An 18,985-nucleotide genomic window follows, 5' to 3' on the forward strand; every position below is an offset into this window, starting at 1 on the left:
TCCAACAATCTTTACATCTTTTGACGTGTATGCATCTATATTGATTGATAGTGGATGTATCATGTATTTTTCCATTTTAACAATGGTTAAAATTAATCCTTACTAAAATTTCAGATGAATAAATTATCCAATGAAAAAAAAAATGATATGGAAATACAATGTGCTGCTTAAAATTTTAAGTTTTATATCATTTAACTTAATTATTCCATCAGATAAAAATCATTCCTTTCATTTATCATCTCGACTAAATAGATAAATAAAAAGAGGATGAATAAATAAATAAAATGATGGTTTGAATAATATTTATCCATTTATTTATCTTTTTGTCCATATCTTTTCATAAGGAAATATTTTTTTTTTTTAAAAAAATGCAAATATGATCTTCCAAAAAAAGACTTTGATTTGTTTGGAAAGAAAATTGGAAATAGAAAAATTAGAAAAGACAATTCAAACAATTAAATAATATAAAAAATGAGGGATGACGATGAGTATCTAGAAATATCTGTTTTAAATTTTAATCCAAAACTTAAAATGGCACATTCCAGAACCCTAGATCTCGATCGCATTGTCCGTCTGGTGATTTTGCTGCCGCCATTCTGGTCCGGGAAGGAGGCGACCTTTTTCTCGATATTTTCCGGGATTTTCGGCGTTGAAAAAGGTCATTTGAATGCCCTGACAATGACTTCGATGGACAAACCAGCCTAGTCGTTGGATATCAGTCGGCGGGATTTGAAGGTGTTTCCTGGAGGAACACTTGTGATTGTGCTGGGAGCCGATTTCAGCTTTAGTTGGAGCTACGGATTCGATGAAATTGATAGATCGTTGGCGCGAGATTGATTCACAGGACGATGGTTGTAGAAAAGTTCGTGATCGCGATCGTTATCGTTTTTCTTTTTCTCTCTCATGGTTTGCTGATGCACGGATCAGAAGGGAAACTGGTGGCCGCGGACTTGTCGTTGAAAATGACTGATTCTATGCTGATAGATTATCCTCTGCTGCACGAATACATGGTATGGGGTTCTTTATATTCATCCTTTGAGTTTCTCTATGTGGCTAATCCTTTTACGTCTGCACTGCAAACCTATTAGTGAGTCAAGACTTGTATAGTTCTTTTGCTTAAATTTTTAACTAAATAGACAATTATTTTTGATGCAATCAGGTAGCTTAGTCCTGATAGACGGGGTTGTGTTTTGGTGTTTGGACAATTTGTGTAGACAATATGTTGATGCAATTACACTGTGGGTAATATGATTGAAGGTAATTTAAGTTATACTGGTCCATCAAGATAGATGAAGACCAAATGTGTCAAGGTCAACCAAACATTTGCAATGGAGAATATTAATATTTGATAGGTGTTGGCAATGAAAACTTTAACATATGTTGGTAGATGAAAAGTTCAATAAGGAATTGGTAGTTGGAAAGCCTAATAGAGAATTGACAATTGAGTAGTTCAACAGATATTGACATACAGAAACTCCAATAGATGTTGATAGATCAAAAGTTCAACAGGGAGTTGATAGATTAGAAAATTCAATAGGGAGTTGCCAGCCAAAAATTCGAGTTGGCAAATTAGAAAACTCAATAGGGAGTTGACATCCAAAAAGTTTAACAGGGAGTTACAAGATGAAAGTTAAACAAGATTTGGTAGTGGAAGTCTAAGCAAGTCAAGGTTGACAGGATGTTTAATAAGTGATGGAAGTTTAGGCAACTTAAAGTGGATTGGATGCTCGACAAGTGATAAAAGTCCAATCTAGTCAAGGATGGAATGCTTGGCAGGTGATGAAGTCTCAGAAGGTTAAGGCTGACTGGATGCTAGACAAATGAAAGTTTTAGAGAAGTGACTTCTAGGCATATAAAAATCTTGGCATGTTAAAATTAACCTAAGGTTGGGTAAGTGGAAGTCCTTATCGGTCAAAGTTGACTTGAAGCTATACAAGGTCAAAATTAACCTGAGATTGGGCAAGTGAAAGTTTTGACAGCTTAAGGTTGACCTGAGGTTGGGTGTGGTAGCCCTAGGAGGTCAAATGGTAGTTTGGTAGATTAAGGTTGACTTGAGATTTAACAAGTGGAAGTCTTAGTGAGCCAAGAAATGGATAAAATCTTAAAGGGCTAGGTCTCTAGGCAATGGAAGTCCTAGTAGGTCCAAGTTGATCGGTAATAGGCAAAGGATGAAGTTTCAGAAACATAGTCTCTAGGCATTAGAAGTCCTGGCAAGTTATGGTCGACTTAGGTAGACGAGGAAGTCCTAGGGTCTCCTGACATGACGAGATGAAAAGCTAGAAAGAGTCGTTGAACGGATAAGGTTTGCATGTCAACTGTCGAATTCCCAGATGCTATAGTGGATCAGTTGACCAATTGACTCAAGTAGTCATTGTGGAGCGTAGCAGTCTAATACATTCAAATCCATTCGACTGATTGCTTTAGTTGATTGATCAAGTAGATTGCAGGAAACAACTAGAGTTCAATAAAAGGGGATTGCTTGGAGAATTTGGCATTAGTTTTTGAGTGAGTGCTGTTGCATTCTTGGGCAAATTTGAAGTGAAAAAGGTAAGTCAAAGCAAACTCCATTATATCCTTTCTTTGTATTTATTTTTTAAATCACTTGTATCCTCATCTTGTTGTAAGCTTAAGGTTGTTTCTTCATCTTTGGAGGGTATTTGAGAAGGTGATATAAAGGCATTTTGGGAGTGATCCATCAACGAATAGACCATAAAGTAGGAGTCAGAGGCTATTGAACTACGCATATCAGTGTCTTTGTGCATTTTTTGTGTGCATTGTGGTTGTTGTATTTATGTTGTCCGCTATGCACTAACGAATTGTAGTCACAAGCATGCAAAGAAAAGTGAGTGTCTATTCCCCCTCCTCCCACCGTCCCTTTCCCTTTAGTTGCATCTCATGTTCCTAACAAATTTGTCCAACTTCTAAAACGATGCTTGATTGGCAAGTTATTATCAACCTAAAAAAAGTGGATTTTTTTTAGGTGCACATGAACCTTAATTGTTAAATTGAATAATTATAAATTTTTGAGTGGTAGATTATTAGTTTTTAAATATGATGCCGGTGTCTTTATTCTTCCATGTTTGTGAGATTAATTCTTTGTCGAATAATCGAGGAGTTAAGGGTACATTTGGTACAGTAGAACAAAAAGGAAAACAATAAGAATAAAATTAGGAATTGAAATCGAATAAAATGGAAAAGGTAATGATTCATTCCACTACTTTGTTTGGTTGCAATAATGGTGCTATAACTATTAGTATCCCAAGCAATTGAGGGGGAGATTGTTGGTAACCTAAGTGGTGTTGACCACAATTTTGATTTTTGGTCAAATAGTTTAAGTTAGACCTTGCTTTGACTTTTGATGCGTGTCTAAGTGTGCATGGAGTTATGTGAACACACAAGAGTTTCCAATGACTTTGGGTCTGGTGTGTACGGTAAAGGGTGGTATGGGACACCTAAGAGATCAGAAGGACAAGGAGTATCAAAGACGACTGAACTTGGTGTAGAGAATGCAAGCATGCGAGAAGGATGACACAGGGCGGGAGCCAACGGGCTTTATGCATTCGGGTGACGAGAGGCTTGGTGGAAGAATACTTCGGTGGAGCAAGAAAGATGCACGGGGAGTGAGCAAGAAGACATAGTGCATCCGAGGGACGAGAAGCCGAGAGGAAGAATGCTTAAGTAAGTTGTGGCGAGCCGAGTTGAGTGACTTAAATTCGGGACGTGGGTAGACTCAACTTAGACAGACTCGGTTGCAGTGGACTTGAGTAGGACCGAATTGGATTTCGGGTGGCTGGAAGTCCAGGCGACTTGCACTTGTAATACTTATAAGGTTTGAAGTTGAGTTGTTTGGGAGGTCCGGGCGGTCGGAACTAGTTCCGGGCTCCTGGAATACACGTAAAGCATATATTCGAGTCAAACAGTCAGGGATCCAAATTAATCGATGATCTTGGCGATTGGAATGGGTCCGAATCTTCGGAAGGATGCCACGTCAACAATAGCAGATAGAAGGTGATTTGTTCATGGATGAGGTCGATGCGCTGACTCAACAAGGTCTGGGCGATCGGAAGAGCTTTTGGTTGATTGGAGCAGTGCCACATCAGCAATAACAATCAGATTGTAGAGGCTATAAAATGGGATCAGGAGCTCGAAGACAACACATGCACACTTGAAATATATTGTGTTGCTCTCCTTGATTGTTCCATTTCTTACTGCATTGTATTGATCATTCATCATTGTACTAAGAGGTTTCTCCATCTCTAGCCGTTTATTGAAGAGGAGAAAGATAGTGGACAACATGGTGGATTGGCCTTGGACGTAGCAATCTAGGGGTTGTGAACCAAGTAAATATTGGCGTCCATCTTGGTATGTTTTATTTGCATGTGTTGATTTTGTTTATCCTGATGTGTGTCCTTGCAAGGCCATTAGCAAGGGAAAGAAACATTTGTTGCAGGGCACTAATCACCTCTTCCCCCTCTAGCGATCTCAAGATTCTGCATCACATCGCACTAACAATAACAAGTCAAATGGTTCATTTTATGTTTCACCCCTTCACTTCATCTATTTTTTTTAATCAATATGACTCGGTCTGTATCTAATCTTTTATTGTCTGTTCGACACACCTAACTTTGTGGATCCACCCAACATGCTCGGTTTGAGCGATTCACTTGGCGTGCACAACTCGTTAGATTCACTAGGCCTAATAGGTCCAATTTGTTCAACCGCCCCTACCCTATCCATGGAGGTTGATCGTGATAATTAGGATGTTTGGTTCTATATGTTTACTTGACCTGATCAAATACCCACCTGGCACTGCCGATTCATCTGGTCCTCGACCCATTTGACACAGTCAATCCACTTGGTCTGCTCACTTGGTTGATTGGCCCAACTAGGTCACTAGCAAACCAGTCCAACCAATTCAATTGGTTTGATTGGCATTTCTAGTTTATTGATTTTATTTATGGCTATTTTAGAAATGAGTCATTTCTTAGCATAATGCACCATTCTCATTCTTTCCATTCTACCCTACTAAATACACTTGTAAATCATACAACATCATAATCTTCTTTTTGTTAATTCCTTGTTCCTCAATGATTGGATATATTTTCATTTGGGGTTAATTGACAAATCTATTGCAACATTTTAATATTCTTTTCACAACATTTGTAAATTAATGTCAAACATATCACTCATTTAATTTCCATATATTCACTGTTAATTTCAGCCAACCCCCACCTAGTGGAATAAGGCTTGGTGGTTGGTTGGTTACTGTTAATTTGATGATATGGTGATGACCTGACATAATATGAAGAAATTAATCTAGATTTATTTATGTAAATTATTGAGAGGATACCATGTAGCTTATCTAAAGCAATTCTTGGGCAAATTCTTCCTCTGAACAAACTAAGCATGACTTTTCTTTCCTCTTTGAGTTCCTGCTTATCTTCCATAAATTGTTTTAGAAAAACAGCATTCTGATTATTGTGATTTCCTATGTTACAACTATTGCAATTGTGAAAACTGACTATTGCAGTTGTGGAAACTATAATGTTAGTTTTCAGAATTTTCTTATTGTGTTTAGGCAAATCAACTGGAGTGGTGATGAAACTTAAATGGCTTCTAACACAAAAGACTATCTTTGTTTTAACCTATTTTTTATTCATCTAAGTTTTTGCTAAATAGCTAATGTTTTTATCTGATTCCTGCTGAACCACCATTTTTTACGAGTGCTTCTTTTCAATGACTGAATTATTTTCCATAAATTATCCTATGTGGATATCTGTCTGGATTTGATTACAAGATGTTTGTTTTCCTTGTGTAGGGTAGAATGTATGGTTACGAAGTTGTGAACACTCTTCACCCAAAAGTTAAGCATGCAGTCAACCAATGTTTCATTAGGAGAGGATTTGACTTGGATCTTGCTAAAGATGATTATAGACTTAATAGCATGCACATTGAGTGCTTAGAGTTAATAACTAATTGGCTTCATGTACATGGAAGACATTTAACAAATCAATCTCCAAGGTCTGTGCCCAACTTCTCCCTAGACGTAGGCAAATTTCCTGCTCCAGCTGCAGGTTCAACACCTTCTCTAAGTGCATCACCTAAACTTACAGATGAACAGCTAACATCTGCTCCTGCTATATCCCAATCACCAGATCTAGCACCTACAAGCTCTGCATCTCTCCATCATTACTCAATTGTTTTGTCAATTTCTTCACCAAAACCACTCAAAATTGCTCCTGCGATCCCTTCATCTTCACACGGGGATCAACAAGATAGAACAAAACTAGTTATCATTGCAGTAGTTCTATCATCGACTGGGACATCTATTCTCCTCCTGTGTATATTCTGTTGTTACTGGAAATTTTGCAGACAGCGTCAATACTTAGTAAATGGGAAAGATGAAAGACCCCTCTTGCATCTATGTAATGTCTCTGGTATGAAAGCATTCCACTTTCTTATAAACATAGTGTTTTTTTGGTCAGATACTGATAAACATAGTTGACAACCCTGCTAATTGAGATGCATTTCTAAGTATGAAATTTATAAGATTTGTTATTTCAGGATTATCGAATTTGTCATTTGGTCCAGTTGGTTTGAGTAATCAGACAGATAATCTTGGCGGCTTGCCATCTGATGGTGGACTTAGCCAAAATGACCATGTTCTGTATGAAGATTTCAATCCCAACAGCACTTCTCTATCTGATATAGTGTCAAGCACTCAATCTTTTGGGCTTAAAAATAGTTCTGAATCTAAAACACTTCCTCTTCCTCCTGGTAGATCAACCATTCCTCTTAGTGCCCCTCACCATCCAACTGCTGCTGTTCCTCCACCTTCAGCTCCTCCTCCTCCTCCTCCTCCCCCTCCCCCAGTTATACCTCCCGCTACTAAGGCTGCACCTCCACCCTCTGCTCCACCACTACCATTTCCAAACCGAAAATCTGGTGCTCAGATACCATCACCACCAGAAAGAAATACTGCTGTTCAACCACCTCCACCATCACCAAATGCTGCTTTTCCTCCTCTCCAAGTTCAAGGAAATTCTAGAACTAAGCAGCCACCAAGTTTTGAGCTGAATCATTTCATAAGTCTCAATGCGGATAGTGACAAGAGTGGCCCTAAAACAAAGCTGAAGCCGTTCTTTTGGGATAAAGTTCTTGCAAACTCTCAGTCCAATGTTTGGTCTCATATAAGATCAGGTTCTTTCCAGTAAGTTTAATATTCAGTTTCTCCACTTTAATCTTGCAAAATTGGGGTTTGATAATGATTTAACTAAATTTACAGGTTCGATGAGGAGATGATTGAATCATTATTTGGCTACAATAACGCTGCTGGTGGAAAGGTTGATGGAAAGAAGGAATCAACTAGTGGTGTTCCCTCACCTCAGTTTATCCAGCTTCTTGAGCCAAAGAAGTCTCAGAATCTAGCAATATCATTAAAGGCTCTGAACATAAAAAAACACGAAGTCAGTGAAGCACTCATGGAAGGTAAGTTTGAATTTTGTGTTTGGTAAATGCAGAGATTGAAAAGTGCAATATTTCAAATGAGGTGCTTCTAATAAAGTAAATCATGTTAGCTTCTATCTATTGCCACAAACCTAACTATTTTTTTTTAATAGTACTTTGGTTTTACTCTACCTTACAAATTAGTGAGTCGAGCTGTTACTCTGCTTGAAGCCTTTACTTTAGTCGTTACATCCTCGTATATATCCTTAATTAGTTCAACATATGTTACGCTAACACCTCTCTTTTCTAGAATTCTCCGTATAATTTCTCTTTGGATTCTATCATAAGTTTTTTCTAAGTTCATTATCATGTGTAGATCTTGTTTTTTCTTCTAATATTTTTCAATTAATTATCTAGAAGATGTATAACTTCTATTATTTGGAAGGTTGACAATAAAAGTTATACATCTTTTTAGACAATTAATTGAAAAATATCGGGAGTGATCTTGTCGGAAAACAGAGATGGCGGCAAACTGGGGATGCGGTTGGAAAGTTGACGAAGCGAAGATTTCTCGTAAGCTTGCAACACAAAAAGTGTTAGTGTCGGGCCGGGAAGAGGTTCCCGGCGTTGTCCTTTGATGCTCAAGTCAGTCTCCAGTGATCTAGAAAAATCGAGAACTGTAGCAAGAGCCTGTAGAAAACGAAGTTGCACCTACCTTCGCCTGTAGATGAGAGCCTCCTTTTATAGTATCACTGTAGTATTCGTGCACGCGTTAGGCATGTTTTTCTAGGTGCCCTAGGAAAAGAGAAGTCAAAAAGTGTCATGACACCATTCCTTAAGCAACCAAAGTTTCTAAAGTACAATTCGTTTGCTAGACATGCTACGCTGTCAGTGACACAAACTCTTAAAAGGATATGATAAGATAGTCGGCAGGTTCACATGCGGTCGATTGGCCGCTGCTTGGTTGGATAGTCCCCGTCTGGGCGTAGTGATATGAACTCTTGTCCCGTTTTTCGTTCGGCTGTGTTGTTGTCAGAGGATTGCTCTTTGTCCGATCGGCCATGCCTCCCTTTCGAGGGTATTGGTTCAGTAGAGTTGCTACTTGGCTATGGGCCATAATCACGGACTTTCCCAGAGCGGCTGTTCGGACATGGTTTGGGCTGACCGGGTGGTCGCGCCTGGCCGGCCATACGAGGTGCTGTTCAGCTTAATTGATTTGCTTCTCGGACCGGGGCCTTTGACCTCTACATTCACTGCTTTTCTTCTACTTCGACTCACTAGTGGGGCCCCCTTTTATCACTGCACCAGGGAGCAAAAACAAGATCTACAGATATTTATTGACTTAGAAAAAACTTATGATAGAGTTCCAAGAGAAATTATATGGAGAATTCTAGAAAAGAGATGTGTTAGCGCAACATATATTGAACTAATTAAGGATATGCACGAGGATGTAACGATTAGAGTAAAGACTTCAGGCGGAGTAACTGAAGCATTTCTAATAAGGATAGGGTTACATCAAGGATTAACTCTCAGTTCTTATTTGTTTATACTAATTATGGACGAACTCACACATATTCAAGACAAGTGTCGTGGTGCATGTTGTCTGTAGATGATATTGTTTTGGTAGATGAAACACTTGGCGGGAAATACTAGAAGGGAAATGTTTTAGGCTAAGTAGAATAAAGATAGAATATATGGAATTTAAGTTTAGTAATGTTAGACAAAATGAGACAATTGTTAAAATAGGAGATGGTGAGTTATTCAGAATCGAGAGCTTGAGATATGCAAAATGATGGAGGGATTGAGAGAGATGCCTTACATCGAATATAAGCAGGATAGTTGAAATGGAGGAGAGCGTCGGGTATTTTATATGATCGTAAAGTACCTCTAAAACTTAAAGGAAAATTCTATAAAACCGCAGTTAGACTTGCTATGTTATATGGAGCTGAACATTGGGACTCGAGCACATGAGCAAAAGATGAGAGTTGCAGAGATGAGGATGTTAAGGTTGATGTGTGGACATACGAGAATGGATAAAATAAGAAATGAGAGCATTATAAAAAAAGTGAGTTATATGAGGAAAAACTCCGAGAGACACGTTTAAGATGATATGGGTATGCACTTAGATGATTAATAAATATTCCAGTTAGGTGAAACTATGACAAACACGTATATCAAACGAGAAAGTGGAAGACCAAAAACGACTTGGTAAGCAACAATAAAACAAGATAAAATTTATTTAAGTTTAAATGATGATATAGTAGGAGATAGAGCTCAATGACGTAAAAGAATCTATATAGCCGACCCCATTTAGTGGGATAAGACTTGGTTGTTGTTGTTGTTGTTTCAATTTCTAATTTTTCATATGGTTAATTTCATTTCTATATAAACTTTCAATCACTAGAAGATCTTCAACAACTTCTATTGGCACACTCAATTTTACGTGTTACATGATAGATACTTCTCCATTTAATATCTTGGCTCTTTCTGTTGGTTTTTTTACTACCAGGAAATGAGCTTCCTACTACGCTTCTTCAAGCATTGCTGAGAATGCAACCTACCACTGATGAAGAGCTGAAACTTCGGTCGTATACTGGTGATTTGTCCTTTCTAGCTCCTGCAGAACAATTCCTTAAGGAATTGATTAATATTCCTTTTGCCTATAAAAGGATGGATGTCTTGCTATTCATGTCTCTTCTACATGAGGATGTCTCAATCATAAAGGAATCTTTTGCAATTTTAGAGGCAAGTCTTGGAATTTTAGATATTAAGCTAGATTTCATTATCACATTACCTTTCTCCTTGTTTTTTGGCGTCTTCTATGTCTCTCTCTCTATATTATTAATTTGTTTTCACAGATTGGATCATGCATTTACCTTCAGGCTAGCATGTTATCTTTGAATCCATGGATTTACATTTGTCAATTACTTTTCTGTTTGGATCATGCATTTACATTCAGGCTATGTATTATCTTTGAGCCCATGTGTTTATGTTTGTATTCACAAAGTTTTGGATTACTAGCATGCAGCGTGACGCTCCAGTCCCACCTTTATACCTAGACGTGGTATGGGTTAAAGATCCAGAAACCCATCCCCAGGTGTCAAAGGCTGTTTATACTTATGAATCTTGTTTTTCATTAAAAAAATGTGAGGATGTGCAGAATGTTATGTTTGATGAACTGTGGCAATATAGTCCAAATAGTTTGAATGATTTATATGCAGCTATTGGAATTCATCTCTAACACAAATCATATGATCCGGCGGTAAGAACGAGGGACCCCCTTTATGGGGAGTCAACGCCACGTGGTGGTCAAAGTACCAGACGTCCGATCGGAGAAGGTGAGACCGGTCGGCCGAACGGGGTCCCAGCTGAACCAAAGACGACCCGACGGGACTAGGGATTCCGACGCTCGGGTTGAACAGAGTCATATGGCCGAGCGGATAGCCCGTTCGGCCGAAGGCATAAAGTAGCATACTGCGAAGTCTCCACAAAGCACATTACCGGGAATCTCCTAAGCGGACCAGTACATATGACCGACCGGACGTGAGGTGAGTGCCGACCGGCCGGACGCCCGGCATGGAGTAAGAAGAGAAAAGGACAAGGAACATCTTCTGACAACGGGCATGCTCTATGACCAGGCCATACTCCAAACCTTACGACAGAGGGTTCCGCTGTCCCATCAAAGACGTGCTTGGACTGTAGCAGTATGGTGTCAGGTAAGTTTTCTGACAAGCCCTTACTGAGGTATGGGCTGAGGACACGTATTCGCCTCGGTATGTGTGCATGAGCTCCTTCCCAGCTCTATATAAGGAGCCTCGCACTTCACCGGAGGTACGCATTCTACGATATTTGGAGCCACTTCTTTGTTGTCTGCTTACCTGACTTGAGCGTCGGAGGGTCGTCGCCGGGAATCTCTTCCCGGCCCGACTTCTTTGCAGGTGCGCCGGAGGTCCGTGCGGACGGTCAGAAATCTACGTCAGCAGTTTGGAGAGCGCCACGTGCCCAGCGTCCGTTGATTCAGCTTTCGGACAGGATCAATTTGGCGCCGTCTGTGGGAACGCACCTGCATCCGAGCGGAAGCAATGGACGAAGCTGGACGACCGCACACGGTGATGCTCTCCACGAAGGAGCTCGACGCTCTAATCAAGGCAAGAGCAGCTAAGCTCGTGGAGCAATAGAGAGAGAATGCGCAAGCCAAGCGGCTGAAGCAACAAACAACGTCAGCATCAGGTGGCCGAGCGGAAGCACCGCCAGCCACGGTTGCATTTCATCGGGCCCTATTCCGAACGTCTCCTGAAGTCGCAACAGGCAAGGCTCCCCGAGCGGACGCCTCTCCTGAGACAAAGATCTAACCAGGCATTCAAGAGGGAGCACCGCCCGAGCGGATGAAGATGGATTGGGACTTGGATCAACCATGAAGCGCAAATTATCTATAGCCTTTCCGGGGTAGGGTGAAAGGTGCGCCAATGTAATGTATGCTGTATATTTAATGTAATGTATGCTGTATATTTTCCGTTTGGCTGTATATTTGAAATGCAGGAAGCAAAATGTTAAAAAACGCAATTGGCATTATCCGCCGAGCGGCCTATCTCCATGATGTATAAGATCCGAGCCACTAACTCAATGGCGGATACCCCGTGCCGATCGGCCGGGCGTATAGTTACACGTCAAAAGCTCGATGGCGAAGACCACGTGTCGTTCGGCCGGGCGTAAAAATTATCCGAGCCAAGTTATCAAAGACGAAGACCCCTCGCCTCTCGGTAGGGCGTATATCATCCGTGTTGAAATTAGCCTTAAAAGGCCGTCGAGCTCCGACGTTAAAAATCGAGAGACGAGCCGGCGTCTATAAATAATCCGAGCGGAAGACTGTCGAGCTCCGACGTTAAAAATCGAGAGACGAGCCGTCGTCTATAAACCCTCCAAGCGGAAGACCGTCGAGCTCCGACGTTAAAAATCGAGAGACGAGCCGGCGTCTATAAATAATCCGAGCGGAAGACTGTCGAGCTCCGACGTTAAAAATCGAGAGACGAGCCGTCGTCTATAAACCCTCCAAGCGGAAGACCGTCGAGCTCCGACGTTACAAATCGAGAGACGAGCCGGCGTCTATAAACCCTCCGAGCGGAACACCGTCGAGCTCCGACGTTAAAAATCGAGAGACGAGCCGACGTCTATAAATAATCCGAGCGGAAGACCGTCGAGCACCGACGTTAACTATCGGAAGTCGAGCCGGCGACTATAAATCTTCCGAGCGGAAGAAGGCAATAAAAAAGACTTTGCGAACAAGTATCCAAAGGTATTCGCCATCGATAATCGTTCGACCGCTTCTATGTTCTGCTCGGCCCAGTACCCAAAGGTACTTCAATATCCGCGAACAACATCTTCTGTCGAAGTAGGACATATTCAGCTGAGCGGAATACTTACTCAAAATACTTCGTAAAAATCCCTTTTGAACACGAGAGGTATGATAGGAGGCGAGCGGATAGCACACATATTGACTAGCAAAAGGACAAAGCAAGCAAAAGGAGATTATATTAAAGAAACTAAGGCCGAGCGGCCAAATTACAAAAAGGGTAGTCTTTGCCCGAGCGGCCGAATTACATATAAATTTCTTATTCAAGATAATCGTACAGATCCTTCGGGATATTGTCGAGAAGAGCCACTTGATCTGCAGCCGGGATGACGGCGGACTCGGGAAGTTGCCCCTTGGACTTCAAATATGTCATCGTGGCGGTCATAGCAAGGTCAAATGCAGTATACATCCGCTCGCAAACCTTCTCCGAAAATTCAGGCGAGCGGATGTAATTCTGTCTCAAGGCGGCGACCCAGTTTGGCTCGGCCTCATGATATTCTTTGAAGGCCGCTTGGGAGGCGGCGAGGGATTCCTGCAGAGTTTTCAGCTCGTCCTTCTGCTTGATTGCGTCGGCCGAGCGGCCCGCCTTCTCTCCATCGAGCTGCTCCATCAACTCCTTTACTTTCTGCTCCAATCCCCGAGTCTCGACATTCTTTTTCTCCAGATCGGAGATGACCGTGTTTTTCCAAGTGGTGGCCAGGGTTATTTTTTGGTCGAGCGACTTGACTTGCCGCTCGAGCTCGGCCAAAGCGTGGGCCTGATCGGCCGTCTTCTTCTGCTCGACCGCCAACAAATCTTGAGCCTTCTTCATCTCCTTCTTCAGCTCGGCATACGAAGGGCCTTGAGAGCCGGACGGACCGCTTACAACCTTCAGTTGTCTCAATTCCTCGTCCACCATCGCCAGGCGGTTGGAGACAGCTATCTCCTCCACCCATCTCTGACGAAAAAGAAAAATATAAGTTGTTAGTGGCCGATCGGAAAGAATGCATACTAAACCTGGAAGAAAACGAATTTACCCCCGTGGCCTCTTGCATGTGGATGTTAGCCAAATTGCGAAGGGGGATCATCGCGACGCACGCCCGAGCGTCGGCCCACATCTCGGCTAGGGGCCCCTTCAGGGTGATTATGTGCTCGGGCGCAGTTGGGCGATCAACCACGGGTAGCAATTCTTCAGTCGGAAGGTGAAGTGTAACCGGGACGGTGCGGCCATGACCGGGGATCGTCCGAGCGGATGATGGGAGAGGATCAGAGGTCGGCGCCGAAAATTGGGATAAAATGGTTGAGCGTTGGACTTGACGGGGAGCAGGCGGAAGGACGCTAACTGGAACGGCCTCAAGAGGGTCCGCCGGCGCGTCCAATTGAGATGGAGTCCGGTCGGAGGAAATAGCCTCGACCTCTGGAGCCTTGCCGCGAGCGGTTGCAGTAACCCGCTCGGATGGTTGGACTGCGGACGTGGTCGATCGGAGTGGAGTCTCCACTCGGCGCCTCTTTTGTCCGGGTTGTTCCTCTCCCCGAGCGGAACCTTCCTCTTGGACAGTTGGTCCTCCGCTGGGGGTGGCTCCGCTTGCCACGTTCTGATGAGAGGCCTGAGCGGCCGACTCTTCCTGAGTCCCGCTCTCCCCTTCATGCGAGCCGACCGGTTGGATGCCGAGCGTCTCCATTTCTTTGGCTGCCGCGGCTTCGAGCGCCGCCGCCTTTCTCTTCAGAATACCAGCCATCACCGACTCCATGACAATATTCGCTGCAAAGGAAAAAGAAAAAAATCAGTTAGCAAGCAAGGCAAATGTACAAAGTGAAAATCTTATCGAAGCCGCTCGGGAGAGGTGTTCTGATCGGACTCAGCCCGAATATGTACATAACACCTCCTGGAAGAATTTTGTTGATATCAAAACGCAGACCGGCAAGCATGTTGGCGGCGTGGAGATAATCTGGCCGGGTCTTGAACCTTTTGAGCTCTGGGGAGAGAGGACGGCCGACCTGCCATTGGGTTCGGAAGGCAGCCCGCTCGGGAAGGCGAATGTAGAAGTAGAATTCCTTCCAATGCTTATTGGAGGAATGTAGTTTATTGAAGAAGACCAAGCCGGGCTGAGCCTGGAACATGTAAGTGCCCGGCTCGGATTGTTTGGGGTAATAGAAGTAATAGAAGACCTCCGGCCGGAGGAGAATGTTATGGATTTTAAAAAGGACGACAACACCGCATAGAAGACGGAAGGTGTTGGGAACTAGGCTTCCGAGCGGAATGCCGAAAAAATTGCAGACGTCAATGATAAAGGGATGAATCGGAAATCGCAGACCGGCCTTGAACTGGTCGCGGAAAACACAAAAAGCTCCGCGTGGCGGTTTGTGTGGCCGAGCGGAGTCTGTGGGTAGGATGATTTCAAGGTCAGAGGGAATGTCAAAACTATTAATCAGGGCATCGGCGTCGCGCCGATCGAAGCGCAACTCCATGGTATAGTACCATGGGCCGAGGGTTTGGTCTTCGGGTTGAGAAGATTGGGCCATTATCCGAGCGGACGAAACCAAAAAAGACGAAGGCAGAAGATAAAAGCAAGAAGATGGCAACGGAACAGTACCCCGAGGACGAAAACTTGGGAAAGAAGTGCAAAGAAAATGCTAGAACCAAAGGGAGAAAGGAGAAGAACCTTACAATGAAGAAGAAGATCGAGGGAAGAGCACCGGAGATCGCCGGAAACAGAAGCGTGAGATCGACGGGAGTCTGGAATGCAAGAGGAAGCAGTGAACTCGCGCAGACGCAAATGCGGTGAATGGGAGAAAGCGAAGATTTTATAGGGCGGAGCCCGAGCGACCTCCACCGTTGGATCCAGGTCGCGAGAATCGGAGCATGAATCGTGCCGTTCATTTCGAACCGCCTCGATCCCGTCAGAACACCACGCTGCCGCCGTACGATGACGACAGCACCGCCACGTGGCATTCAACCATTGGAGCGCATTTAATGAGCGCGTGCTAGACCTTAATGATGGAGATTGGCGGAAAATTCGAAGAGACGCTGAGGAATGTTGGCGTTGACTGGCGTTTTGGCTACCCCCTTTGTTTCCGAGCGGATGGTAGTTGCATGGCGCCGCTCGGCCCAACTGATGGTCCAGTCAGTCGGACTAATCGCCTCCTTCGATTAGACTTGAAGGGGAGGCAAGTGATCCGGCGGTAAGAACGGGGGATCCCCTTTCTGGGGAGTCAATGCCACGTGGTGGTCAAAGTACCAGACGTCCGACAGGAGAAGGGGAGACCGGTCGGCCGAACGGGGTCCAGCTGAACCAAAGACGACCCGACGGGACTAGGGATTCCGACGCTCGGGTTGAACAGAGTCATATGGCCGAGCGGATAGCCCGTTCGGCCGAAGGCATAAAGTAGCATACTGCGAAGTCTCCACAGAGCACATTACCGGGAATCTCCTAAGTGGACCAGTACATATGACCGACCGAACGTGAGGTGAGTGCCGACCGGCCGGACGCCCGGCATGGAGTAAGAAGAGAAAAGGACAAGGAACATCTTCTGACAACGGGCATGCTCTATGACCAGGCCATACTCCAAACCTTACGACAGAGGGTTCCGCTGTCCCATCAAAGACGTGCTTGGACTGTAGCAGTATGGTGTCAGGTAAGCTTTCTGACAAGTCCTTACTGAGGTATGGGCTGAGGACACGTATTCGCCTCGGTATGTGACCAGGCCATACTCCAAACCTTACTACAGAGGGTTCCGCTGTCCCATCAAAGACGTGCTTGGACTGTAGCAGTATGATGTCAGGTAAGCTTTCTGACAAGTCCTTACTGAGGTATGGGCTGAGGACACGTATTCGCCTCGGTATGTGTGCATGAGCTCCTTCCCAGTTTTATATAAGGAGCCTCGCACTTCACCGGAGGTACGCATTCTACGATATTTGGAGCCACTTCTTTGTTGTCTGCTTACCTGATTTGAGCGTCGGAGGGTCGTCGTCGGGAACCTCTTCCCGGCCCGACTTCTTTGCAGGTGCGCCTGAGGTCCGTGCGGACGGTCAGAAATCTACGTCAGCAGTTTGGAGAACGCCACGTGCCCAGCGTCCGTTGATTCAGCTTTCGGACAGGATCATCATACATGTTAGTGATGTTCTGCTTTTGTCACTGCCAATGTTGGAATTCATAATATTCTCCACAGTATGATATTTCTTTCATGTTCAGATTGTTGTTTTCTGATACAAATAAGCAACTTGAATTGTTGCTTTGCTTTTTGGTTGTCTTTGTTCCATGTCAAACCTGAACATTTAGATGGAAGTCCGACTTCTGTGCCTAGTTGGTCTTTAACTAGAAAAATATTGCATCATAAGCTAGAGTAGACTCATTAATTTCTTTCTTGTTAATTTGTTTGCTTATTGGATGAGTTATAGATCCTTGCTATTATAACTGTGATTGTGGTCAACATAAGAGTTTCCTTTATTGTTATAGATCCACACTTCTGGTTGATCTGGTCTCTAGTTGAATATCATTTTTCACCTGAAAAAAAATGTGAATATCTTGTTACTAGTACAGTACAGTGAATGTCACAGTTGTGGAACACTTAAGTCATAACCATGCATATTCTTTTTTTGTTAGGTAGCTTGCGCTGAACTCAGAAACAATCGGCTCTTCTTGAAGATATTGGAAGCTGTTCTTAAGACTGGCAACCGCATGAATGACGGTACCTTCCATGGAGGTGCTGAGGCATTCAAGCTTGACACTCTGTTGAAGTTGGCAGATGTTAAGGGTACAGATAAGAAAACCACTCTGTTGCACTTCGTTGTTAAAGAGACTATCCGTTCAGAAGGTAGACGTGCTGCACGTCTAGCAAGAGAAAGTGGATACATGTCCATCCTCAATAATTATAACTTTTCTAATGATTCCTTTGAAGACTCTAAAGCGGATTCTGAAGAACGTCTCCATGCAATTGGCCTTGAGGCTGTTTCTGGTCTAAGCAGTGAGCTTAATAATGTCAAGAAAGCAGCAGGATTTGATATTGATGCTACAAATAATTCAGTGGCCAGTTTTGGTCGCAAGTTAGTGGAGATTAAGGAGTTTCTAAACAAAGATATGAGAATCTTGGAAGAGGAAAGTGGATTTCATCATTCCCTTGAGTGCTTCGTAGAACATGCTGAATCTGCCATAACTTTCTTGTTGGAAGAACAAAAGAGGATAAGATCCTTGGTGCAGAGAACTACTGATTATTTTCATGGAAGTGCAGCGAAAGATGAAGGATTGCGGTTATTCATCATCGTAAGAGATTTCCTTGTCATGTTGGACAAGATATGCACAGAAGTAAAGAAATCATCAAAGAAAGTCTCAAAGCCAGTAAAAAAAAATAGAGACATTTCAACAGAAACTCCTAGTCCTGGTCCTCGACAACTATTATTTCCTGCAATAAGAGATCGGCAGGTTGATAGTTCCAGTTCAGATGAAGAGGATCTCTGAATGTGTGGCTAAGCAAAGGTAACAACTTTGCTAATGTTTATGAAAGTAAGAGCATTGTATTTGTATATACCCTGTTTGTACTCCATCCTCTGACTAGAAACTATTGTTTTGAAAAGCTGTTGTTTTGTTTTGCATCAGGCAATGTATGTTTTGGAGTCATTTTGAATTGTATAAACGACATGAAAGGTTTTACTCAATTATAAAATGACGGTAAGCTAAGCAGCAAATACCTTTTCTCAGTTTAAGCTGACGGAATGAACAAGGATGCCTTTTTGATAATTCAATAAAAAAAAGAAATGTTGTTTTTAATTTTTACCTAATTATTATTAGTATTATTATATAAAGAGAGAGATTGTGAATATTTGATACTCTAATTAGCTTGCTAATAACAGTTATTTGATTCGAATCAAACAAACATAAGTCCGGTTAATCGAGTAGTTTTCTGTTATCTTTTTGTTTGTTACTTTTTGTATTTAAATTTAATCTCTCCATAAGTATCCACATTAAGGGTGAGAAAAATATCAAACATTTCTATATATAATATATATTGGACTGAAATTTCAATATGTATATAATATATATCGAACTGAAATTTCAATATGTAATTTGATTGTTCGATATAATTTTTCTATATACTTAAATTTTTGATATAATATATGGTATAAAATTACCCATGCCTTAACACGGTGATACATTTATACAAAATTTCTACCCCTATTCCGAGCACACGTAATGGAACCGTAAACAATGTAAA

The 18,985-nt window shown here is 42.6% G+C and overlaps 1 protein-coding gene across 3 annotated transcripts; it reads left to right on the plus strand.

The window, feature by feature from the left end:
- The first annotated feature begins 528 nt into the window (after window positions 1-528).
- LOC122042859 (formin-like protein 5) lies at window positions 529-18,368 on the plus strand. 3 transcript variants are annotated; one of them, XM_042603206.1, is made up of 7 exons: window positions 874-1,010; window positions 4,261-4,362; window positions 5,819-6,437; window positions 6,565-7,210; window positions 7,286-7,488; window positions 9,956-10,191; window positions 17,380-18,368. In XM_042603206.1, the coding sequence occupies exons 3-7, from the start codon at window positions 5,825-5,827 to the stop codon at window positions 18,229-18,231; spliced, it is 2,550 nt and encodes an 849-aa protein (XP_042459140.1). In that variant the 5' UTR covers window positions 874-1,010; window positions 4,261-4,362; window positions 5,819-5,824; the 3' UTR covers window positions 18,232-18,368. The 3 variants fall into 3 exon arrangements, with proteins under 3 accessions (XP_042459139.1, XP_042459140.1, XP_042459141.1); XM_042603205.1 differs by lacking the exon at window positions 4,261-4,362 and having other exon boundaries at window positions 529-1,010; XM_042603207.1 differs by lacking the exon at window positions 4,261-4,362 and having other exon boundaries at window positions 876-1,010; window positions 5,824-6,437.
- The last annotated feature ends 617 nt before the right edge of the window (window positions 18,369-18,985 follow it).

Source organism: Zingiber officinale, chromosome 2A (genome assembly GCF_018446385.1).
Source record: "Zingiber officinale cultivar Zhangliang chromosome 2A, Zo_v1.1, whole genome shotgun sequence".
In the NCBI taxonomy this organism is placed as follows: domain Eukaryota; kingdom Viridiplantae; phylum Streptophyta; class Magnoliopsida; order Zingiberales; family Zingiberaceae; genus Zingiber; species Zingiber officinale.

What these genes read in the sequence shown, in the direction of transcription:
- LOC122042859 (XM_042603205.1), top strand. Translation starts at nt 849, where the DNA reads ATGGTTGTAGAAAAGTTCGTGATCGCGATCGTTATCGTTTTTCTTTTT. An exon ending in ATAAGATCAGGTTCTTTCCA is followed by an intron (nt 7,211 to 7,285) that starts GTAAGTTTAATA and finishes CTAAATTTACAG; the next exon opens with GTTCGATGAGGAGATGATTG. An exon ending in CAGTGAAGCACTCATGGAAG is followed by an intron (nt 7,489 to 9,955) that starts GTAAGTTTGAAT and finishes TTTTACTACCAG; the next exon opens with GAAATGAGCTTCCTACTACG.